Source organism: Akebia trifoliata, chromosome 5, assembly GCF_017979445.1.
Source record: "Akebia trifoliata isolate Shusen 1 chromosome 5, ASM1797944v1, whole genome shotgun sequence".
NCBI lineage: Eukaryota > Viridiplantae > Streptophyta > Magnoliopsida > Ranunculales > Lardizabalaceae > Akebia > Akebia trifoliata.
Window position 1 is genome coordinate 33605276 of NC_141379.1, and position 25592 is coordinate 33630867.

The window sequence follows — 25592 nt, forward strand, 5'->3', positions numbered from 1 at the left end:
AAGGTCAAAATTTGGTCTCTTTGCCTTCTCAACTTAACTGCCCATTACCTAAAAACACACATTTCCTCGTAATCAAAGCTGCCAATCGACACACCCCCAACCTTTCAACGCACCCCATACAAACGGATTCCTAAATTTCAGTGCCCCCAAACACCACCCAACTATAACCCTTCATCTCTCTCTCTCTCTCTGCAATTCTCTAACCATGGGTTGCAACGAATCCAAAAACAACGACGTTGCCACCGGCAATACCGTTAGCCATCGCCCTCTCAGTAAGAAACAAAGCAAAAATTCGAAAGATCTAGAATCTATCCCTGAATCTAACCCCAACATTACCGGCACAAATTCATTGGCTCAACGGCCAGATTCCGGTAATACGGATAAAGATTCCAATAGCAATGAGATCGTACAGGTTACCGACATGAAGGATATAAATGTAAATCCAGAATTGAAGGAAGGGCATTCGAGGAAAGAAGGTAACAAAGAAGATCAGATCGTCACCCAAGAGAAATTACCAGGAAAATTGGTAACCCGCGATTCACCGGATCATTATTTCTCATCGAGGAAAGATGGAGATGCAGTTGAGTCTATTAGTACTGATGAAGGATATTACTCGCCACATCACGAATCTGTGAAGGAGAGAGATGAGAAAAATAATGTGGTGCGAGAGAAGAATTTGGTCGAAGAAAAGATGACAGAATTAGATGAAGGTACGTGTTTGTAATTTGCGTGTTTTTTGATCTAGTACTTCCGCGTTGTATGAAGTTTTATTATTCTTTGCCTGTGGTCCATACATCTGGACCGGACCCACCTATCATTAGACCGGTTATTGTGAGGCCATGGCTCCAGATTTGGGTGTCTAGTCTCGAGTCAACTGTAGGACTCACGCGTTCATCACAAAGATAAATCAATAAAATATGTAAAATGATTAGTAAACAAAAATATTTTTAATCAATGAAATATATATATCTTACTACAGATTACATTAGTTAAACTTTCTCATCTTTCTCTTATCCATTGATGCAAACTTAATTGAACCGTGTAAATCTTGTATTGTATTTTAATGATTTTTTCACTGTTTAGATCGGTCGAGATAACGTGTTTTAAGAGGTTAGTTGGTTCGTTCCCTGCAATTCGGGACTATGGGTCTAGAACCCCTGTCAGAAATATATATAAATAGTTCGTTTTAGGTATTAATGCATCCAATAAATTAAAATATTCTCTTAACCATATCAACTGCCTTTATGCCAAAATAATCATTCTTTAAGGAACTCTCTTAGCCCCTCTTTGAGTTTAAGACCACGCTTGCAATAAACAAGATCAAAATTTTGGTATAAGACTTCCTGGATGGAATATCATATCATGTGAGAGCATAATTCATATCCATGGTTTCAAAACTCATCCGAGATGTATTGTTGCAAGACTTAAACTTTTTGCTCCATTAACATCTAGATATTTTTGGAGTTTTGGTTTTAGTCTTAATATTTGGTATCAGAGCCCACCTACGTCAAGAGTTCGAGTCATAGGGAGGTAATTGTGGATAGGGGCAGAGCCAGGATTTTCTTGTAGTGGGGCAAACTATGGTTAATTGTATAGTTGAAGAACTTGAAGATGAATGATTTTAAGGAGAAATTCAGAAATTTTTTGTTAGAAGTTGAAGAAAAAGATATTTAGGTAATTTCTAATTAGTATATGAGAAGACAATCAAGAGGTAATGTCATTAACAAAAATTTTAAAGGGGGAAGAGGGGGGGAGAATTGGAGGTAGGTGAGGGTGTGGGGGCACATGGAGAGAGAGGTGAGGGAATGGGGATAAATGGGGCATGTAATTAGTTGAAAATATAGGGGTGTCTCAAAGTTCTGTGGGGGGCAATTGCCCTCATCAGCTCCTTACTAGCTCCGCCCTTGATTGTGGAGAGTTAAAAAAAAAAAAAAAAAAAGGCCTTCTATATAGTATGGAATATGGAAAGGGTTCGGAAAAAATAAAAAAAGGGCTCACCATGACATGGGATATGGAAGGAGTCCGCTATAGTAGGCCATTGTGTCTAGGAAGAAATGATCCTTAGGTTAAGCCTTAAGTTGAGACTTAAACTTTCTGCTTCATTAAAAACTAGGTATTTTTGGAGCATTGATTTGAGTCTTAACACGTATCGCCCGATTCATCTCGGTATCGCCCAACAATGAGACAAACAGACAAATCAATGTTTCAGATGAGATTTAAAACTCATTTTTCTTATTGTTGAACAAGATGTCTCAAACGTATTGTAAAACTCATCTGAGACAACTCGATCTCGTTTACAGACAAGACGAAATGTTGTTGTATAACTACTTCTAATCTGATGGGTTGTAATTATTATTTATTTATTTTTGTTGACCTTTGTCATCTTACTTCTTAGATACGGGAAAATCCAAAGACTTGAAACTTCCAATTTTGATAAAAGAAGCAAATGTGGTGACAATGGATGAACAAAAAGTAGTGATCGCTCTTGAGGATAGTAAAAATCTTGTCGTCACTAAGGTAAATTTAATTTAATTTATTAGTGCTCAAGTTAGATAAATAAATAACATGAGAAAGTAATAAATTTTCCTTCTTTTGTTTTTATGTTTCTTTTTTATTTATACAGGTGCTTTCAAGCGATCCATCCCCTGAAGAACCCAAGACCAAATGAGGGAGAAATTAGGATATCATAAGTAAAGCCATATTTTTAATCTTGTGTCCCAGACATCTTTTATTTTTTTTTAAACTCTATGTGTTGTGGAAGAATTATTATATTTTTATAGTTTGGAATCAAAATTTTGAAATTAAGGCCAGCTTGGTATTTTGGAATTTTAAGCAAAACCTCTTCGATCTTTGATGGTTGTTGATATTAAAATTTAGCAATATTAGTTAAGGAAAATAATGAGATTTTTGTTACCAATGATGTCCAGCTTGTAAATTAGATAGGATCCCAAATATTAATACTTTCTGGAGTATATTAACATTTCCATGATGGGCTGTGGGCTTAGCCCAGCTCTCTCTCTCTCTCTCCAAAAATTCATAAAGTCCATACTAGGTCTGCAACCTTGGCTGGTGAACCCGAGCTCAACCCACGTGACAAAAGCCTCAACCGAACAAGACCATCGGGATGGAGTTCAATAACCCAAGCTCAACTGGAATTTGAGCTTCTAAAATCTGATTGGTTAGAGTTAGATAATTTTGAGAGTTTTAGTATGAGACTTCCCTTCACTCCTTAGTCCTTATTGTTGAGAAAAATACTGAAATGACAAAAAGTATTTACTGCGATTCTCACAAGTCTAACGTGGGATGTGCACATAATCATAGATGTATTTTCTCGTGATATGAGTAAAAATTATATACGGTTATGTATGCATGTCCATGTCAGAATTGTGAGAAATCACAGTAAAACTTGTGTTACCCTAGCACAACTCTATTGTTACTAATAATAATAATAGTAATAAATATAATAATAAAAAAAAACTTCTTTTCCCTTTAATTTAAAAAAATAATAAAATAAAAAATACTTTAAAAATGTATAATTAATATAAAAATATCCCTATACGGGTTGGGATCTGTTTACTCCTAAGAATGACTCATGAAAAAAACACGTGATCCCAACCCTTTAAACAATAAATCCAATGGTAGAGAATTATGAGTATCTTGATAACACAAAATTTTGTGATACTTATCCCAAGGATAAATCTCAACTATTAGATTTTGCATTTAAAGGGTTGGGATCATCTGTTTTTTTTATGAGTCATTCTTAGGAATCAATGGAAAGTGACTCTATATATTATATGGGCTAGGTTCCACGGACATATTTTGTCCTATATAGGTAAAAAGTTTCAGAATGGACTGATTTTTTTAAAGAATGATCTTTATAACAATCAACGAATATTGAACGTAGTAGACATGGCATCCCTTCAAAAGTGTAGAGGTATTGAGTTCAAGCCCCCTCTTTGGATACCCATAAGAATCTATCCCAACTTACCTATTATGTGTGGTGTGTATGGTCCATGTACCTGGGGAATTTTTGTGAGATATGGAGGTTAGTTGCCTCACCTGTGCTAATTGGACCTAAGGGTTTGGATGTCCCTGACATCTAAAAAATAAATAAAAGTAATGAAAATAAGCACGTGGATCTAATTAAAGAAATTTCATTCACATCTAAATATAACACCATATCTAGGGGTGGCAATAGGTCGGGTCATGTTAGGGGATGACCCAAGATATTCTTAAAGAAGGGACAAACCTAGCTATGTTACCTGGTTCGTTGGTTTGTCACTCTAGAATGAACCCAACTTGTAGAGGTAGGTAGATATGATTCGTTTCTTGGTTCACTTTGGTTTCCTAGATTAGTTCGCTAGCTTGGTTCACTTGTGGATATATATAATTCAAGTATACAAGTTATAAGTACAATTATAATGTTAACAAATTATAAGTTAAAGAATAATAAAATAATCCAAATTTTAAATATGAACAATGAAAAAATATAATAAATTAGTTTGGTTCATCGATCCAAAAATATAATAAATTTGGTTTGTTGAATCCAACCAAAATTCAATGTATATATTCATGGTTCGCTTGATTTTACGAACCCAACACAAAGCGTACTGCAAATTGGTTCGTTTCGTATCAATTCATGGTTCAAATTAGTAGCAACGAATTGTGTAACATAGGGGTAAACTATAGTTTCCGAGTACGCTTGAAGATAGATGTTTCCAAGAAGAAAGTTCAAAGGTTTTTTGTTAGAGGTTGAACAAAGGGCATTTAGGTCATTTATCATTAGTCTATGAGAAAAGACCTAAGTCTAAGGGCATGTCAACCGTTTAAAACCATATAAGAATTTAAAAATATCGACTATAACGTCTACTGCCTATGTTGATCTTTTCTAATTGATTTATGCAAATTAACCTCAATACCCTCAAGTTCAACTTAAGATAAAAATCCCTTTGGTTTTTATTCCCAAAGCCAGCCATCTTCAACATTATTGAGTAATTTTTTTTACCCAAATCTTGAACCATAGGACTAATATACTTGAATCTTGAAACCTAAAGAATAAGATAGGATGCAATAAATAATACAACCTATTGACTTCTTCTTAAATCATTTCCAACAAAATAGAGTCTCTGAAATCATCTAGACAAGTCTTTATCTCAAGTTTTTAGTTGAATTTTTCACGATTTTAGCTAGAAAAAGTTGAAAAACGAAGAGGGATGGATTTTACCAGCATTGAGTTCACCACTTTTTATCATCAAGTTCTACATTTTTTAAAAATTGTCGAATTCAACAATAAAGAGTGGTGAACTTGGCATTAAAAAGAGATGAGTTCGACGATTAAAATGTTGACCTCAACAATAAATAAAAAATGGTGAGCTCGACAATAAAAATACTGACCTCGACAATAATGAGGGACCATTAAGTAATAAAAAAGTTTACTAAATTGATCATCAAGCTACCACGCAAAATTCAAGGACTATTTAGAAAGAGATCCCTTTGTCAGGATCTTTAAGGAATTTTCCCTAATAATTTTCAACGTGAGGATGGAAAATTCTCAACGTCACGGCATTCATGGACTAGGCTTTGTTCTGGCCCAATCCAACATGTCATAGATTGGGCTTGGATTGTGTAGCTAGGCCCCTTAATTATAGACTGACTGAGACCAGGCCAATCCAATATAGACTGGGCTTGGTCAAAGTTTAGGTTCGAATAGCATAAGGCCTTTTTAGACTCGCACCAGACCTGGTCCAGCCCATTGACAGCCCTAATTGACATCACCGAATAAATGGCGGGAATTCGCCCGCCCAACCCACAAACCGCTCTCGCACCACTGTCCGTGTATAAGTAACACCACTTTCGACAAATCGCATAATACGCAAAAGTGGTTTTTCCAAGTCTCTCTCCCCCCCTCCTCAACTTCTCTCCTTCTTTCTCTTTTCAACCAAACCCTCGATCGAGGATTCCATGGCGAGACCTTCGAATTCTGATGTCTCATCCGAAGAATCTCCATCGAAAGACTCGATTTCTTCAGAGGAAGAGCCGAATAATGTAGAAACTAACGAAGAAGAAGACGAAGAAGAGATTGAAGCCGTCGCGAGAACTACTGGTTCAGAAGAAGACGAAGCAGGTGAGGATAACTCACAATCTACCGATAATGATGCGAAGAGCGATGAAGAAGATGATGATGAGGTAAATCTGTGAGTTTGAACCACATTACTCGGTTTAAATGTTATGTTTTTGGATTTTGATGGGACGAAAGTTAGGGTTTCTGTGGATTAAGTCATTTTTAGGGCTTGATGTATTTTTGTGCCTAGGGAACGGTTTGAACATAATTTGACGTGAAAATCTTTTTTTCTTTTTTGACATCTTTTAGGATGGAAATACTTCAGTTGATCCTGTAGTTGGAAAGCGTGAAAAGGCGAGGCTAAGAGAAATGCAAAGGTTGAAGAAACAAAAGATTCAGGAAATTTTGGAAGCACAGAATGCTTCTATTGATGCCGACATGGTACGTAGTTTTCATGGAAAGATTCAGGGATTGAAGATTTAAAGTTGATTCTACGCTAATTAGATTGCCTGTTAATTTGTAATTGTTTTTAGAATAACAAAGGGAAAGGGCGCCTGAAGTATCTCCTACAGCAAACAGAGATATTCGCTCATTTTGCAAAGGGCAATCAATCTGCATCTCAGAAGAAACCAAAGGGAAGGTAATGTTGTTGTTTAGTGTCAATGAATACGTTTTGTATAGTTTTTTGGTTTATCTTTTGCTGTATGTTTCTCAAGGATGTTTTTTTACACTCTTCTTGTTAACATTCCATTGCCTATAGAATTCTTTTGTGGAAGTTAGAACTGGTCTTCCATTAGTTTGTTTAATTGTTAATTTTGTTGAGGCCCATCGGCCCTCGGTGTTATTGGGTTAACAACTTGTTGTCTATATGCCATTCTATACATTTTTTGTGATGACGTATCAACTTGTTACTCGTAAATTTCATCAAGGAAAAGCTTGTCGAGTTCATCATTTAGAAATTGAAAGAGAATAACAGTGAGAGATACCAACTCGCAAAAGAACCATTACTCTGCTGAGATCAGGAAACCCATTCCCATCGACCTATGAAATCCTCCAAAAAACACTCCCTTGTAATTCAAAGAGAATTAGCAGCAAGATACCAACCCACAAAAAATCCAGCAGAGAGACGGCAAGCCCACTCCCATTGACCTATGAAATCCTCCCAAATCACTCCCTTAAACTCCTTAAAACAGTTTACATCAAAAGAACAGTAACACCGCAAATCTCTTGCACAAAATCTTCTTGTTCTCAAAGAAAAGGTTATTCCTTTCTTTCTGAATCCCTGATGGAACACAAATCAGGAGACTCGACAAAATCCTCTTAGTGGTCAAGAAAGGGAAACCAAATAACGACTAAGTTTGGAATAGGAGATGTATCGATCCGGGGAGGCACCTTATATTACAATATAGAACCCAAAAATGGTTCCATATTCCACGCCACCCCATAATGCTCAAGGAGACGATTCACCAACGCTCCATTTTGTTAGTATCCTTGTGTTTAGTCTCTTTCTTGTGTTCATTTGACACCAAGGTACCTTTATTTTCAATAGTTGAATTGAGTCGTTTCCTTTAGGATTTGTTAAGAGTTACGTATGTCCATTACCTTAAATGGCCGAATCTTTTTCAATTGGGAATCTCTAGAACTACATGTAGGGACACATGGTGTAACATGAAGAAATTGATCCATTACTACAAAAAGGCAATTTTTTAATTGCTTGTATGCTATGGTGTATGATTCTCTTATTAGCAGAGTGTTCCTTACATAGGGTTATTTAGTGTATTCTTGGTTGCTTTCTAGGCACATTGGAATAGTTTGAATGCTAAATGTTTTGTTAATTGGGCCTTGTTTGATCGGTTATCTAGATCTCAACTAGCTCCTGTGCAAATGTTTGAGATGTAGGGTAGAACGTGTCACCATAGGTTGTTCTACACTTGACGTTCCTTGAAGAATAGGGATATTGAGTGGAAACTTTTTAAAAATATTCATGAACACCTAGACCCTTTTCTTTTTGCACTCTTTAAGTGTATTAAATTGGTCATATAGTTTTACTTAAATGAATATAGCATAATCATTTACTGCATGGTTTAATTGTAGTCTGCATTTCATTTTCCATTGATTTAAATGTCTATTTCTTCTTTATCTTTTCAGGGGTCGTCATGCATCCAAAATAACTGAGGAGGAAGAAGATGAAGAGTGCCTTAAGGAGGAAGAAGATGGTTATTCTGGTGCGGGAGGCACACGATTGTTGACACAACCTTCTTGTAAGCCTTCATCGCTTGGGATGCTTTCTTGGTGGTGTAATTATCACATCAGAAAGAAAAAGAAGAAAATGAAAAGTTGACGCTGAAAATTGTAATTAATAAATGATACACTAAAACAATACGGTGATCTCTTCTAACAAAGTGGACGGTTTTCTGAATGGAATATGTTTGGTTTTGTTACAAATAATGTCAAGGATGATCTTCTTGGGTTTGAGTTGCCTTATTTTCCCCCCTCTGTTTATGCTGCTCTCTTTTGCAGGTGTTCAAGGGAAGATGAGGGATTATCAACTAGCTGGATTGAACTGGCTGATACGCCTGTATGAAAATGGCATTAATGGGATTCTTGCGGATGAGATGGTATGGATTGACACATACTTGTCTTCTAGTTCTGATAATCCATCCTTTTGTGTGGCTTTCATGCTCATCTTTGGCAGTGGGACTTGTCTTTGCTTATGAGTCTAAATTTATGTGATAAGGCCAATCAAATTTTCTTGCTATAATTGTTTTCCATAGTTTTCTAGTTCATTTTCGGTTCATTAGTGCTGTATACGTCAGGTGTCCATTTGATATATCATTTACCTTATGGGTTTACTTTCTCTAAATCATTATATTGATGAGAATTGTGTCCAACTGTTGTCCAGGGGCTTGGAAAGACACTACAAACCATCTCCTTACTGGGTTATTTGCACGAGTTTAGAGGAATTACAGGTCCTCATATGGTGGTTGCACCGAAATCTACTCTTGGAAATTGGATAAAGGAGATTCGGCGCTTTTGCCCAATTTTGCGTGCTGTAAAATTTCTAGGAAACCCAGATGAAAGGGTGGGTCAGTCACATCTTAGCTAAGTCCTCTTTCTTTCCTGTTAATATTTTCAAGTACCACAGTGACAAATGTTCTTGTTACTTTCTACTTCTGCAGAGGCATATACGTGAGGATCTACTTGTGGCTGGGAAGTTTGATGTCTGTGTGACTAGTTTCGAAATGGCCATCAAAGAAAAGACTACCTTACGTCGCTTTAGCTGGCGCTATGTAATTATTGACGAGGCCCATCGGATCAAGAATGAGAATTCACTTCTTTCAAAAACAATGAGGCTTTATAGTACCAATTACCGCCTTCTTATTACGGGAACACCACTTCAGGTACTGTAAATGCTCCTTAAGTTTCTCTAGTCAAGATGCTATCTTCATTGGATATGAGATACGATGATGACTGATTAATCTTCGGATCATGTACCTTCCATCCATAGTTCAAAATTTAGTGTTGTCTTGGCAGAGAAATTTTGGTTTTAGTGGTCATCATTATGAGACATCGGAGGAATGCCTCAGGTTTTTTTCTGTTTGTTTTGGGTTTGTCTTTTACTGTCTCGGTTTATTTTATATGCATTGCTCGAGACGGGTCTTTTCCCAAAATCAAGACAATGATTCAAAAGGGGGTTTTAAACCTGGCCTTTTTTCTCCACTTTTTACTTGCACCATAAGATAGTTGAAGTTGAGCATGCAACCGAGTCAGTAAACTTGATCACAATGAGTTAGTCGTCATTTGAGAATTGATGCAGACTTCGGTTGGCCACTTTAGATGAATGTGATAAGTGTTTCTAAGTTCTTATTGGCAATATCTCTTTTTGAAGCTACATTTATTGTCTGGTAACACCAATTTCTTACCGTTTGCATCTTTAATAAAAAAATTCACTGGGTTGACAATGGAGCTGGTACACACACACACACACAAAAAAAAGACAAAGAAAGAATGCAAGCAAGCAAAAGCAAACTTTTTTTTTTTCTTTTTTCTTGTTGTATCCTCTGAAATATTTATCTATCTAGATTGTTTTGCATCACCAAAAGCCTGAATGGGATCCTATAGTTATAAAATATTAGTTGCCCATTTCAGAATTTCTTTTACAAAAATTTAATGGTCTGGCAATTGATTTATGTGCAGAACAATCTCCATGAGCTCTGGTCTCTTCTTAACTTTCTACTTCCGGAGATATTTAGTTCTGCGGAAACATTCGATGAATGGTTTCAAATATCAGGTGAAAATGACCAGCAGGAGGTTGTTCAGCAGCTTCACAAGGTAAATCTTCTATTTGCTCCATTTTTGCTCTAATTTGTTTGATTGAGTTGCATGTAGTAAAAGTTTCCATTTATGCCCTTGCAGGTCCTTCGGCCGTTTCTACTCCGAAGGTTGAAGTCTGATGTTGAGAAAGGCCTGCCTCCAAAAAAGGAAACCATTCTTAAAGTAGGAATGTCCCAATTGCAGAAGCATTTTTACCGGGCCTTGTTGCAGAAAGATCTAGAGGTCGTTAATGCTGGTGGAGAGCGCAAGCGTCTACTGAATATAGCGATGCAACTACGTAAATGTTGTAATCATCCATACCTTTTCCAAGGTGCCGAACCTGGCCCACCTTATACTACTGGAGAGCATCTTATAACCAATGCAGGTGTGCTGAACCTTCTGTGATGCTAGTTCATTAGTGCTGATTGGTTTATTATAATCATCCTTTTTCCAATTTGTTTGCAGGTAAAATGGTTCTTTTAGATAAGTTGCTCCCAAAGCTGAAGGAACGGGATTCTAGGGTCCTTATATTTTCACAGGTTAATCTCACTTTCCAAAATTGTGTAATGTGGTTATAATGCATGCATAACTAGTGATTGCTTTTGATAATCCTTTTCATTCCTGGTGTAGTGGATTCATTTTTCCTTTTTGTTGGGTGCTTTTTGTTTTGTATTTAGATGACTAGGCTGTTGGACATTCTGGAGGATTATTTAATGTTTCGGGGGTACCTGTACTGTCGGATCGATGGAAATACTGGTGGAGAAGATCGTGATGCTTCCATTGAATCCTTCAACCAGCCGGGAAGTGAAAAGTTCATCTTCTTATTATCAACCAGAGCAGGTGGCCTTGGTATCAATCTTGCCACTGCTGATGTTGTCATTATTTACGACAGTGATTGGTAGGCTATTTTACATTGATTGTGTTAATGCCATATTAAATTGGTGGTTCTATTTCTGCTTGGTCTCATATTTTCATCATACATCATTCAGGAACCCACAAGTAGATTTGCAAGCACAGGATCGTGCCCATAGGATTGGTCAAACAAAAGAAGTTCAAGTGTTCCGTTTTTGCACAGAGGTTCAGTCTTTATATGTTTATTTATATTTTATAGCATGGATATCAGGCTGTATATTTTGAAATGCTTTATGTTACTGCATTCTGACTTTTATTTTTTCTCTAATTCATAATGATTCAGTACACCATAGAGGAAAAAGTGATTGAGAGGGCATATAAAAAGCTTGCTCTTGATGCTTTAGTGATTCAACAAGGTCGATTAGCAGAGCAGAAAAGTAAGTCCTATGCTTTAGAAGAATCTATGAGTTGATAAAGTGTGAAACAGTAACTTCAATCGATGCTTTTATGATTTTTTTATTTTTATTTTTTGGGTGCAGCTGTTAATAAGGATGAGCTGTTGCAAATGGTGAGGTTTGGTGCCGAAATGGTTTTCAGTTCTAAGGACAGCACTATCACTGATGAGGATATTGACAGAATCATAGCTAAAGGAGAAGAGGCAACGGCTGAGCTTGATGCCAAGATGAAAAAATTCACAGAAGATGCCATTAAATTTAAGATGGATGACAGTATGTGGATATATATAAGAGTTGTGCTTAAAAAAGCCTTTTTTTTGTTATATTTAATCAACTATAATATTTGATTATATTTTATTTGGTTCTGTGCAGCTGCTGACATGTATGACTTTGACGATGACAAGGTAGAGAGATAAGATAATTTTTAGTTTGCTACCCTTACTATTGACAACCATGTTGCTTCTTAGTTGGATGTTTGCAGAATAATGTTTGGAACACGTAATATTAATTTATTCTCAGCTGTTCTCTGAGTGTTTGTTTTCTTTTTAATGAAGGATGAGAACAAGTTTGATTTCAAGAAAATTGTCAGTGAAAACTGGATTGAGCCCCCCAAAAGGGAGCGAAAGCGCAAGTAAGATAAATTTTCAGTTATCCACTCTGCAATTGATTCTTTTATGGTATTTTGCCTTTGGTCTCCAAATCTGATCTCTCTCCTTTGTAGCTATTCGGAATCTGATTACTTTAAGCAAGCAATGCGCCAAGGTGGTCAGGCAAAACCAAAAGAACCAAGAATTCCTCGCATGCCTCAGTTGTAAGAATCTCTTGATTTTGGGTGCTTGTCTTGTCATTTAGATTGCAGTTCATTTTTCTTTTGTTTTGTTTTCAGGCATGACTTCCAGTTCTTCAACACGCGAAGATTAAATGAGATATATGAAAAAGAAGTACGCTATCTCATGGTGGGTGTCATTTTAATAGCCCTTTCTTTCTTTCCTTTTTTTTTTTTTTTCCTTTCTGTGATCTGCATTTGCACCTCCATAGCTCTTGCCTTTAACTGCTTGTTGGATAATAAATTTCATTAGCAAACAAATTCAAAGAATCAGATGAAAGACACAATTGGAGATGGGGATGAACCTGAAGGTAGATTCATTATTTTCATTCGAGTGTCTCCCTGTAAACGGTTCCTAATGTTCAAAAGGTCCTACTGACAACTGATAATTGATTATGTAGATTTGGGAGACCCTTTGACTGCAGAAGAGCAGGAAGAAAAAGAGCAACTATTAGAAGAGGTGAGTGGATCATTCATAAACAATGCAAGTTTTTTCTTTCTATCCTGCGTTCATTGTTTCAGGACTTGGACATTTGTTGCATTTTAGGGCTTTTCATCCTGGACTAGGAGAGATTTCAATACTTTCATCCGAGCTTGTGAGAAGTATGGGCGAAATGATATAAAAAGTATTGCCTCTGAAATGGAAGGCAAAACAGAAGAGGAAGTTGAAAGATATGCCAAAGTTTTCAAAGAAAGATACAAGGAATTAAATGGTAAGTAATATCCATTTTACTCATTGAGGGGAAAAAAAATCACTTTTAGGGTTTTTATGGTAAATTTTTTAATTGAAGATACATTCTCATTTCTACCCTCGTATTGGGAAATTTTTGCTGTGTGGATCTCTTAAACTTGCAGATGAAGAGTTTATGAAACACTTACAATTCTTGGTATTTTCTTTTTGGTGAAGATTGACGATTTTGCATTTTCTTCTCCAGATTATGATAGGATCATCAAGAACATTGAACGAGGGGAGGCGAGAATCTCTAGGAAAGATGAGATCATGAAAGCAATTGGAAAGAAGTTGGACCGTTACAAGAATCCATGGCTGGAACTGAAGATTCAGTATGGTCAGAATAAAGGGAAGCTCTATAATGAAGAATGTGATCGTTTCATGGTGTGTCTACTGAAGTTTCTTCAGTTCTTCTATTCGACTTCTATTTTCTTTTTTCTGGATACAATAATCCCTGGGATTTAACATACCTCGCTACTCTTACATCCACAGCTGTGCATGGTTCACAAGCTCGGGTATGGGAACTGGGATGAGCTCAAGGCAGCTTTTCGCACATCGCCCTTGTTTCGTTTTGATTGGTTTGTAAAGTCTCGCACCACTCAAGAACTCGCTAGGCGCTGTGATACCCTAATTCGTTTGGTGGAAAAGGAAAACCAAGAATTTGATGAAAGAGAGAGACAAGCTCGGAAAGATAAGAAACTTGCCAAGGTTAATTTTTTTTTTTTTTTTTAAATCTTTTATGAATGCTTTTCTGCATTTTTCATCGTCTTCTCCTTTTTCCTGTTAGTTATGCTATATCTAGTTCCTAGGACTCTTGTGAAATGTGAATAATTCTAATTGAAATATCACAATTCCTTCTAATAATATAAATTGAAGGGTTTATTAAATTAAATAATGAAAATAAAATCTAAATTCTGGTAACTATAGAAGTGTATGGTCATCTTTCATTAGTTAAAACCTTGGATGGGATGTAGATGGCTGGGGTATAATTGGTCTAAGCTTCCCATAATATGCCTCACAATCTATTTTATGTATTGTTTGCAGAATATGACACCATCAAAGAGAGCTATGACAAGACCTCCAGCCGATAGCCCCCCAGCTACTTTAAAGAAGCGTAAGCAATTGGTGATGGACGACTATGTTAGCTCAGTAAGTCCTTGTTTATTTGTTTGGGATCCCCACTTTCTAGAATACCTTTAATTGTTGAATTGTTAATATATTGTTGGAGATAATGTAGGAAGTTTTGATCATGGTGTTCTTATTGTTGCAGGGGAGGAGGAGAAAATGATCTTCAACAGAAACCCATAACCTTCCATTTTGTGGAACTCCATAGTTTCCGTGACCTGAAGTTCGGCTTAACGTGTCTAAGCCTCTTTTGTACTATTGGTGTATTGAGATTTGGTTCTAGGGGTCTATAGGCGATCTTGGTTGAGTAATTCCTATATAAAAGTGTCTCAGACCCACTCCATTATTTTGTTTCAGGAGATCAATTGGTCAGTGCTTTGTGTCGTCTATTGGATTAATGAGGAAAGTTGGGTATTATTTGTCGACGGGAGTTCCCAAGGCGCGAATCGACTAATTATTGGTTTAATCCACATTGGTGGCACTGGCACTGTTAACTCTTCCTTTATTTTTATTAGGTAAATGAGGGACTTGGATTATCTCAAATTTAAATGGCAAATATATCAACCACGCTATTAGTTTATACCCTGACCACATGTTTATCAAGTCTAAACAAATATGTTCCAATTTGAGAGGTTATATGTCACGGATCTATACCCTTTCTCTCTGATGCATTTGAATTATTTACCTCAAAATCTCTTGTAGGAGAATGATGAACCCTGAAGCTTTTAAGTGATCCAAGTTGGAAGCTTGGAGGTGAGAGTGAAGCTTTTGAAGTTCCATTTAAGTGAGTTTTCTTGAATGAAACTAAGTGTATAGCAGAATGCACGAGTAAAGACGTCGTTTTAATGAAAAAACAGGTTTGGAATAAAATGTTTGATTTTGGTAGGCAGACCCCCAACCAGAAACCGTAAGGCCCTTACATTCTTTCATAGACGTGCCCACCGGCATCTTTACATATGATGGTCTTGAGATTAACTAGGGAGATTTAGAGGATCCAACCTAATGCTACCAGGGGCATAAAGGTCACTAGGTAAGAAATCTACAGCTTGATTTGTTTCTCTAAAGCAGAAGAAGTCAATCTTGTAGAACAATGAGGTTTTAGCTTTGATGGCTTTGACCAGGTTCTCTTTTTTTAAGGGGTCTTGTTTAGGTCATTTATGCGGTCGATAGCTATTTTTGAGTCTGCTAATATTCAGGGATTTAATGTGAAAGGTATCTTGTTATGTCCAAATCTTTAAGAATAGTTTGAAGTTCATGGAATAGAACTGATTTCTCATGGGTGATTTTCGTCAATACTCCTATTGTTCTTCCTTGGTCATCTTTAATTACAGTTTCTTCTCCCTCTACATTGCTTCTAAGGAAGCTATCAGTGTTGAGGGCACATTCAATTTGAATAGGTTTGATTCATTTGCATCTCACGGTGTTCTTTACCTCGAATTTGGAGTTGATGTTCCATGAGTTCATAAACTCTTTGTTCGCAGTGTTGTCTTCGATGATTGTGTCCATGCTTCTAATTCTAAAGATGACATCTCTAACGATAAAGTTTTCCAACGGATTTGATGGGAGGAAGTTATTCGTGAATATTCTTCACCTTTCTAATCATATGTGGTGTATGAATGCATTTAAGAAAGCTTTTTAACGAGTGAGCTTAGGAGTTCCCCTTGATGTGGTTTTTTAGCCATTCTATCTCAGAGTCCAAGTCTCTCTTTAAGTGGTCGATGTTATTTCTCTTTAACAATATTTTCCATAGTCCGAAAGCATAGTTAGACCCAAGGAATATGTGGCTTTCATTTTCAGGGGCATTCCTGCAGAAATAACATTTCGAGTGTTGGATAATTCCCATGGCCATTAATTTGTCCTAGGTTTTAAGACCCTTGTTCAATCCAAGTCATGAGGTAGCATTATGTCTCTTCATGTTGTTAGGGAACTAAATTAACTTGCCAGATGACTTGTGGGTTGGGTTGGGTTGGATTGGGTTGCTGCAAGGCTTTGTAAGCAGATTTCAATGTGAATGCACCTTTCGGATTTGATTTCCATATCACTGTCTTCTTTAGTGCCATCCAGCTTCAAGGTTCAAATGTTGCCCCATATGGGCTCCAAGATGGCAAACAAATGCATAGGGAGGATCCAAGAGTCTTGGTGAATCAATGAAATCACTTTTACTATTGTTTCTTTGTTTAGTTATGTTTAATTAATTGATAAGTGTTTTTAATTAATTCCTCTTAATGATGGCATGTACTGTTTTTATTAAGTAATTTTTGAATTTTTATCTCTTCTAAAAGAAGAGTGGGTATTGTTTAATTTACCCTCTTGTTCGTTAATTGATTTGAATTAAGAGGATAATATAAATAAAACACCCCCATTGGAATTTTTTACTTCCAAGATAAATTTTTTAAGATTAGTAATAAAAAGAAAGCATAACGCTCCTTTGCCTTCACCATTACAATGAGGTGGAATAGAAGTTTCGCTCCTCAGGTTACACCTTCGAATCTTTATGTGCAAGGGAGGTCGGTAAGCGTGGCCTCCCCCCCCAAAAAAAAGAGAACTAAAACGTATTAATTATTGTGATCTTTCAAATTAAATTATTTATGCAATACTACCACAATTAAATTAGTTTATTTGTCAATGTTCCATAAAGGATCCCAAGGAAACTTGTATATTTCTCTTCTAATCTCCATCATTATTGGAGATTAGAATTTTCTTAATTTTAAAATATTTCAGAAGGAAAATTCTTTTCAATTATAATGAGAGAGAGAGAGAGAGAGGAGTAAAATGATTAAACACGAAAATTTGGATCTCACAAATGTCCCTACCTTAACACTTAAAATTCTTATAATCAAGATCATTATGGTCAAAAATCAAGAAAATTTTCACACATAACCTATAATCACGATTTGTTAGTTTTATTTATATAATATTTAAAAAAAAATTTAATTAATATTTTAAATTGTAAATAAACTTTGATAGATTGCCCTTTCACGTGCTACTTCTAACTCGTCCAAGTAAAATGTACTTTAAATGAACCCTGATAGATGTGCCCTTTAACTCAACTCATTCTCGAGTTGGATCAAGTTACAATGAATTTTAAAAGAGTGGTGATAATATGACTCCCCTGGGTGGCATACACAACTGACTCTGCTATTGTGGGGGGTGTGTCAGAATCATAAACTTTTATATCTGAGGATACACAACAACACATCCCATAAATCTATGCAATTGTGTATCCCGATGAAAGGAAAGTTATGGTTCTGACTCACCCCACTTTAGGGGAGTCGATTTAGTATGGCATGTGAGAGAGTGAGATTGATCCAACATGCGAATGAGTTGAGTAAAATAAAAAACTCATGAGTTAACTCATCAAGTTTGGACCCATTCAAACTCCAATCAAGTTTAGCTAACTCGTTGATTAGATGACACCAACAGTTAAACGAATAGTTGATTTGATGCTCTGCCTATGATGATGCCATCAACTTTTCCTCTATCGCCATAGATCTAAGTCAAGAGGGGCAATGTCATCGATTTAAAAACGTAAGTATCTCAGATTTGCTCCAAATTACCTATATGATCCCTTGACCTCAGTCTTTTCCAATAAACTAATACAAAATCACTTCATTATCCTTATCTTCAACCTAAAACTCAAAACATTGGGTTTCTTTTCCCTAAATAAATCATCTTCAATGCCTAAGGTAAATCTTTTACCCTATTTTCCAACTTTAAGATTAATTTATTTTTATATTCAAACCTAAAGAATAAGATAGGATTTTTGAATATAAAGATTATGAATTTTTTCAATACAAAATTCTATGATTCTCTGCACTGAAAATCAAATTAATAAATTAAAATTTATTTATCGTAGAGGTGAAGATAACGGATTTTTTTTTTTTGTTGGGTATAGAGGTTGAAAATGAGTGCATTAAGCTATTTCTTGTTACTCTAATTATCACAACTCATATTATATATATTTACCAAATTTTATAGAGGGGTATATTATAATCCCCCAAATATATATATATTTTTTTTTTTGGGGGGGGAACATCACAATGGGTATGTCATTATTTGATATTGGGGTATCTCAAATATTCACCAATCAAAAGAACCAATGAATCTTTTTTCCTTGTGTATCTTGAAGAAAAAGATCTAAGGTTCTGTTAGTGCCATGTTAAGGAGCGTATAAAGAGCGTCAGATCATCACGACTCATTAATTATATAGTTCAGATTCTATGGATAACATCTTTTTTGTCTTCATCCTTGTATAGAATATGAGTCGTGATAATCCGAAGCTCTTTGTACCCTCCCATCACAGAACTGTAGATCCTTTACTTCGAAATACACAAGAAAAATATTTATAGTTCTGTAACTACCAAGTTAAAGAGTGTATAAAAAAAGAGCGTTAGATTATCAGTAGTTATATAATATTACTCTTTGTCACCACAAACTATTTGCGATTGCTATCTGCCCTAGTGGTTACATCGAACTTTGGCAAAGACTTAAGATCTTCTTTTAGGGAAAATTACTTAAAGGACTCTAGTAGAGAAATTTTTTTTTTCTATATAGTCCCTAAGTTTTGGGCAGTCTCCCGATAGTCTATTTAGTAAAATTTTCTTTTCTTAATAGTCCATTGACATCATCTCACTTTTATAATGTCTTTGAAATATCCAAACTACCATTTTCTCATCTTCTTCGCTTATTAGGCTTCCAATGACGATTTCAATCATTTTCAATAATCTTTGATCATGAATGAAGAATGGAGAATGATATTCTCTTAATTTTGAATAGTTAGATATATATTTATTTATTTTGATGTTTCATTAAAAAAAAAAAAGAATGAATGAAGTTGAAAGTCTAAATTTTTTTATGATTACATTGCAACTTTTGATTTGCAACAAGGATATATGCATTTTGGGCATTTCAAAGAGATTTACCGAGTATTGAAGACGAAAAAAATGAAAAGTCTGGTTCATATTATAGTATTGAGTTTATCACTTTTTTTGTCTAGTTCAAAATTTAATTGCTAATAAAAAATTATAGCATAGTCATAAAAAATTTAGAATCTCAACTTTGTTATTCATTTAAAAAAAAAATAAATCATTCAATATATATATATATATATATATATATATATATATATATATAATATATATATATATATATATATATGTCTAATGTTCAAAATTAAGAGAATATCATTCTCCGTTCATCATTCATGATCAAAGATCGTCAGAAATGATCGCAATCGCCATCGAAAAACCTAACTAAGAGAAGAGGATGACAAAAGGGTAGTTTGGGTGTTTGAAAGATATACACGTGAGATGAGGTCCAGGGACTATTAAGAAAAGAAAAATTTACTAAATAGACTATTAAGTGATTGCCCAAAACATAGGGACTATTTAGAAAAAGTCTCTCCACCAAGGTCCTTAAAGCAATTTTCCCTTTCTTTTAAAACTCATAACTCCACTCAACTTAGATCTCCATTGAGTCAGGTCAAATCAAACCGACTCATATGAGTAGACTCAAAGAGTTTATTTCATCAAGTTGGGTGGGCGAGTCACTTCAAATCCAATTGAATTTAGCTAACTCGGTGGTGTTACAACATGACAAGTTAAAAATATAGTTAAACGCATGTAAAATTTCATATTACAAGGTTGTTAGTCGTTTTGGGCTCCTACTATTTTGTAAATAGTAGAGAAGATGAGAAGATAATTGTGGGGGAAAATTCTTGAGCACGGACACGTGGCTCGATCAGGGGCCAAGATTAATGATTTGAGGTCGTGGCTCGGTTTATTAACCCTGACGAATGCTTGTATTCGAAGCTCGGAGCTAGGCCATCAGCCAGTGAAGCGGTCCGGGCAACTGCCTCTTAGGTCGGTATGACAAGCCTGACAGGCGTGCCAGCGATAGCCAACCAGCTCTAACAACCCACGTCATGTCAGGCCAACTCTGACTTTCTCAGAAGTGATGGGGCAGTTGCAACAACTCCTGCAGCTGACATGTCAGGGAGTAAGCTAACTACCCCAAGTCACCTCAAGGGGGGTGGCACAGAAAACGATCAAGTTGAACGCCTATATAAGGAAGAAAACTACGAGTAAAAGAGGTTCGAATGCTCCTTCTCTAAACACACTACACTGATCAATTTGGCTAACTTGATCGTCGGAGTGGGCTGTTTTGCAGGTCCCCCGAGCTTAAAGAGAAGGAAAGTGTAGAGCCATTTCGTGCATCTACAATTTGACGCCGTCTGTGGGAAACTTACAAGGAGAAAAACGACCAATATGGGAAGAGCTAGAGGCGAAAATCGTGGAGAGCTATCAAATCTACCACCAGCAGACTCGCCCCCAAATGCGCCGGATCCAATGCTAGCAATGTACAACTTACTCACAGAGATGAGAGAGGAAATGCGCAGGGGGTTGGAGAAACAAAATGATGAGATAGTGAAAATAAGAAGGGAAAACGAAGAGCTCAGGCAAAGGTTAGGCGAGCGTGCGGAGACCGAGGAAGGCCCAGGGGCAGAGCAGAGTAGCGACCATCCTGTTCGAGCGGTAAGAACGGAGGTAGATTGGACTGAAGATTCAGCAGCAGTAAAAACACAGCAGGGAAGCTCCGAAGTTAAAGAAACCATGACGAGGAAGGAAGTGGAGGAGATGCTCAAAAGGAGGGATGAGGAATTCGCGCGAGGAAAGGATCCCGCGCAAAAGGTACGGAACGCAATTCGGGAACTCAAAGGGACACCATTCTCGCAGGCGATAATGAAGTCAGAACCACCCAGGTCGTTCCACATGCCAAAGTTTGAAACTTATGACGGGACGCGAGATCCCATGGACCATATACTGCACTACAGAAGTCAAATGGTGCTGTACCAAAATGATGATCCGTTGCTCTGCAAGCTGTTTCCGTCAACCTTGAGGCTCGGGGCCATGATGTGGTTCCAGGCCTTACCAGCTGGGTCCATTACGAACTTTTCCGAGCTGGAAGAAACGTTCGTTGGGCAGTTCGTACACCTGCGAAGGAAGAAGGTCGGAGTTAACACTCTATTTAACCTTCGACAGGAGCCCGGGGAGAGTATTAGGTCGTTCGTAACCCGTTTTCGAACGAGAGCCCTGGACGTAGAGGGCATGGACGAGGCCACAGCATGCGCGGCGTGCATCGCTGCGGTGATCCCTGGAACACGGTTGCATGAGTCCTTGATCAAGTCTGATCCTACTCGTCTAGAAGATTTGTATGCGAAGGTGGAAAAGTACATCCTGGTGGAAGAATCTGTGAAGGGCAGAAGAAGAAGCACCCAGACAGTGGCTAACAGCGAAGGAGGAGTAGACGCTTCAAAGGTACCGACCCACCCCGGAGTGGAAGGAAGTAAGAAAAGGCGGAGAGATTCGAACGAGCAGTCGTGGTGGAAAAGAGGCCGGGTGTATACCCCGCTCAACGAAAAACTATCCGTAATACTGAGGCACATAAGGAGGGAGCCCGATTTCGTTCAGCCGCCACGGGGGTATAAGGGGAAACCCGGAAAACCATTCTGCGAGTATCATGAGGCTGAGGATCACCCTACTGAGGACTGCTACAGGCTGCGCCATATCATCCAGGATATGATCGAAGCAGGGAAGCTCAAAGGTTATGTTTCCGCGGGAGGAAGGAGAAGTGGGGAGACTACCGAGAGAGCTGAGCGAAAGCCCGAGCAAAGAAGGCCAGCTAAAGGAGGGCGTCGAGAGACGGAAGAGCGCAGGATAGTTCATACCATCACAGGATTATTAGGGGCCGAAGTGCCGTCTAGGCGGGAGATTCGAGAGAAGGTAAAAAAGATCCGACATATGGTCGGGGTTAACAGTGTGGCGTCAGGAGTACGGGTAGTTGGAACGACAAACCACGGAGCAGATCCCCGGGCAATCGTATTCACAGAGAGTGACCTAAGGGGGACGGCAGGGCCCCATCAGGACGCGTTAGTAATCGCGCTCCCAGTGGGAAACGTCGAGCTCCGAAGAATACTTGTGGATTCGGGGAGCGCGGTGGACATTCTCTTCCTAAGCGCGGCTAAGAGAATGGGGGTTTCAGGTAGTTTGGAGCCAACGCCGACCCTCGTCTATGGGTTCAACGGTGCCGCTAGCAGTTCGGTAGGAGAAATCACACTCCCGATCTCAGCAGGGTCTAAAGTGGTAATGACAAGATTTGTGGTAATAGATGCAGACTCGGCTTATAACGCGATCTTGGGCCGGAGATGGATACACGAGATGAAAGCAGTCCCGTCAACCTATCATCAAGTTATTCGTTTCCCGGGTAAGGAAGGAATAATGGAAATCAGGGGAGATCAGGAGATGGCGCAGAGGTGTTTTCACCTGGCTTTGAAGCAAGACCGAGGCCCCGAGGCCGTCCCACCAAAGAAGAGAAAGGTAACTCCAACTGTTAATGAATCTTTGTAGCAATTACAGAAGCAGCCGCTGCGCGAGCAGCGAGTAACAGTTGAGGAAGTCGAAGCCGTGGATCTCGGGGGCGATGGAGGACAGATAGTTAGTGTTGGTACCACGATGTTGCAGGAGGAGAGGGCAGCACTACTCCAACTTCTGAGGGCAAACAAGGATGTATTCGCATGGTCATTGGAGGACATGCCTGGGATAGACCCGTCGGTGGCGTGTCATAGATTAAATGTTGATGAAAGCTTCCGACCTATTAGGCAGAAGCCACGGAGGCTGTCGCCGCGCCTCAGGCAGGGGGTGAATGAGGAAATCGAAAAGCTTTTGAAGGCCGGGTTTATCAGAGAGGTAGAGTACCCAGAATGGATAGCGAACATAGTAGCAGTGCCGAAGAAGGATGGAAGGGTGAGAGTGTGCATCGACTTCACGAACCTGAATAAGGCGTGCCCAAAGGATAGCTTCCCGCTGCCAAGGATTGATAGGTTGGTCGATGCAACTGCTGGACATGAGAGAATGTCGTTTATGGACGGATATTCGGGGTATAACCAGATCCCCCTAGCAGTGGAAGACCAGGAACGAACATCATTCATTACCGAGCAAGGGTTGTTCTGTTTTAAAGTTATGCCGTTCGGTTTGAGAAATGCCGGGGCAACCTACCAAAGACTCGTGACAAAAATGTTCGAAGGATTGATCGGGAAGATCGTGGAGGTATATATCGACGATCTGTTGGTAAAAAGCAAGAGAGCGGGAGACCATCTGGCAGACCTTAAGCAAACATTTGATCGGCTGAGGAGTTTCAAAATGAAGTTGAATCCGAAGAAGTGTGTCTTCGCCGTTTCCTCTGGGAAATTCCTCGGGCACATTATCACCAGGAGAGGTATCGAGGCAAACCCAGACCAGATCCGGGCGTTGGTAGAGATGCCGAGCCCCGCTAACCAAAAGCAGGTGCAGAAGTTGGCAGGGAGAATAGCTGCGCTAAACAGGTTTATCTCCAGGGTATCCGATCGATGCCGCCCGCTCTTCGCGTTATTGCAGAAGGAGAAGAATTTTGCATGGAGTACGGAGTGCGAGGTAGCCTTTAGCGACCTAAAGAGGTATTTGGGGCAGCCACCGATCCTTAGCTCTCCGGAAGAAGGAGAGGAGCTGGGGATTTATCTGGCGACCAGTCCATCATCGGTAAGCTCAGTTCTCTTTAAAGTTGAAATGGGACGGGAATATCCTATTTATTACGTTAGCAAAACGTTGGGCGTATCGGAGGTTAAGTACACCAGGACGGAGAAGGTGGGATTGTCGCTCGTTTACTCGGCACACAAGCTCAGGCCCTACTTCCTTTCCCACCGCATCCGGGTTGTGACGGACACCCCGCTGAAAGAGATGATGCACAGATCCGAAAAGTCAAGGAGGATGGCGAGGTGGGCTGTAATCCTCGGAGAGTACGACTTACAATTTGAGTCCCGGACAGCAATAAAGGGGCAGGTATTGGCAGATTTCCTTGCGGATTTCCCGGTTGAGGATCCGAACTGGGAAGAGTTGGAAAATGAAGACGAAGGGACAGAAGAAGTGGAGCTATGGGACAAGCAGGCAGGGTGGAGAATTTTTGTCGATGGATCGTCGAACTACTCAGGCTCGGGGGTGGGAATAGTAATTGTAACGCCGAGCAATGATAGATTGGAAAAGGTCATCAAACTCGGGTATGGGGCATCAAATAATGAAGCAGAGTACGAGGCAGTTATCCACGGGCTGAGAATGGCAAGTGAGTTGAAAATCGGCCGGGTAAAACTATGCACCGACTCTCAACTTATAGCCAACCAATGCAACGGGAAATTTGAAGCAAAGGACGAACGCATGGCGAGATACCTGATCTCAGTCAAACGAGAGATTGAAAAGTTCGACCAAGTGGAGATATGCCAGATACCCAGGGATGAGAACAGGCATGCAGATTCATTGGCTTACATCGCCTCAATGCTAGGAGAGACGGAGGGACGGTCTTTACCTGTGGAATACCTGCCTATAGCAAGCATCGAACATGAGGAGAGGGAGTGCGCACAGGCCGAGAGAACGTCGGGATGGATGGAAAAATTCACTCAGTATCTGCGCTCAGAGGTTCCGCCAGCAGACAAGGGGGAGGCCAGAAAATTGCTCCGCAGGTCGGCAAGTACACTCTCGTTGGGGAGGAGCTGTATAGAATGTCTTTCGGGGGACCACTTCTTAAGTGCCTTCTAAGGAAGAGTCCGAGCTCATAATGGCGGAAATCCACGAGGGAATCTGCGGTAATCATTCGGGAGGACGGTCGCTCGCCAACAAGATTATCACTCAGGGCTACTTCTGGCCAAGGATGCAGGAAGACTGTAAGAGGTATGTGAGGACCTGTGATCAATGCCAAAAATACCCCCATGCATCTGCAGCCAGCCAGTGAACTCCACCTATGAAGTCACCCTGGCCGTTCTCGATATGGGGAATGGACATTGTGGGACCTCTGCCTCGGGGAAAGGGGGGCAAGCTATTCATCCTAGTAGCCACGGATTATTTTACTAAATGGGTGGAAGCTGTTCCCCTTACACGAATTCGGGAGGAAGAAGTTATCAAATTCACGTGGGAGCACATCATAACGCGGTTCGGGATCCCTTATGCACTGATCTCTGACAATGGAACTCAGTTCAAAGGCAACCGCGTGCAATCGTACTTCAAGGAATACGGAATCCGTTCTCTGCAATCGTTGCCAAGATATCCACAGGGAAATGGCCAAGCTGAAGCATCAAATAAGACAATCCTCGCAAACTTGAAGAAGAAGCTGGAGGAACACAAGGGAAGATGGGTAGACGAGCTACATAGT

General features: G+C 38.9%; 3 protein-coding genes across 3 annotated transcripts; all 3 read left to right on the forward strand.

Annotated features, from left to right (window-relative positions):
• Nucleotides 1-2828, forward strand: LOC147402399 (kinase-like protein). Its single transcript, XM_086441633.1, has 3 exons — nucleotides 1-710; nucleotides 2396-2517; nucleotides 2624-2828. The coding sequence occupies exons 1-3, from the start codon at nucleotides 206-208 to the stop codon at nucleotides 2666-2668; spliced, it is 672 nt and encodes a 223-aa protein (XP_086297759.1). The 5' UTR covers nucleotides 1-205; the 3' UTR covers nucleotides 2669-2828.
• A 3030-nt stretch (nucleotides 2829-5858) lies between these two features.
• On the forward strand, nucleotides 5859-14864 carry LOC147402400 (putative chromatin-remodeling complex ATPase chain). Its single transcript, XM_086444048.1, has 25 exons — nucleotides 5859-6186; nucleotides 6371-6502; nucleotides 6595-6701; nucleotides 8210-8322; nucleotides 8582-8679; nucleotides 8964-9143; nucleotides 9241-9462; nucleotides 10259-10393; nucleotides 10478-10760; nucleotides 10841-10914; nucleotides 11053-11273; nucleotides 11365-11452; nucleotides 11571-11664; nucleotides 11767-11955; nucleotides 12055-12086; nucleotides 12237-12313; nucleotides 12404-12493; nucleotides 12569-12638; nucleotides 12762-12819; nucleotides 12910-12968; nucleotides 13056-13221; nucleotides 13444-13622; nucleotides 13731-13946; nucleotides 14283-14387; nucleotides 14509-14864. Exons 1-25 carry the CDS (start codon nucleotides 5962-5964, stop codon nucleotides 14524-14526), a joined length of 3231 nt encoding a protein of 1076 aa, XP_086300174.1. The 5' UTR covers nucleotides 5859-5961; the 3' UTR covers nucleotides 14527-14864.
• A 5765-nt stretch (nucleotides 14865-20629) lies between these two features.
• On the forward strand, nucleotides 20630-24982 carry LOC147402401 (uncharacterized). Its single transcript, XM_086444489.1, has 3 exons — nucleotides 20630-20721; nucleotides 20803-22738; nucleotides 22784-24982. Exons 1-3 carry the CDS (start codon nucleotides 20630-20632, stop codon nucleotides 24980-24982), a joined length of 4227 nt encoding a protein of 1408 aa, XP_086300615.1.
• Nucleotides 24983-25592: the final 610 nt, after the last annotated feature.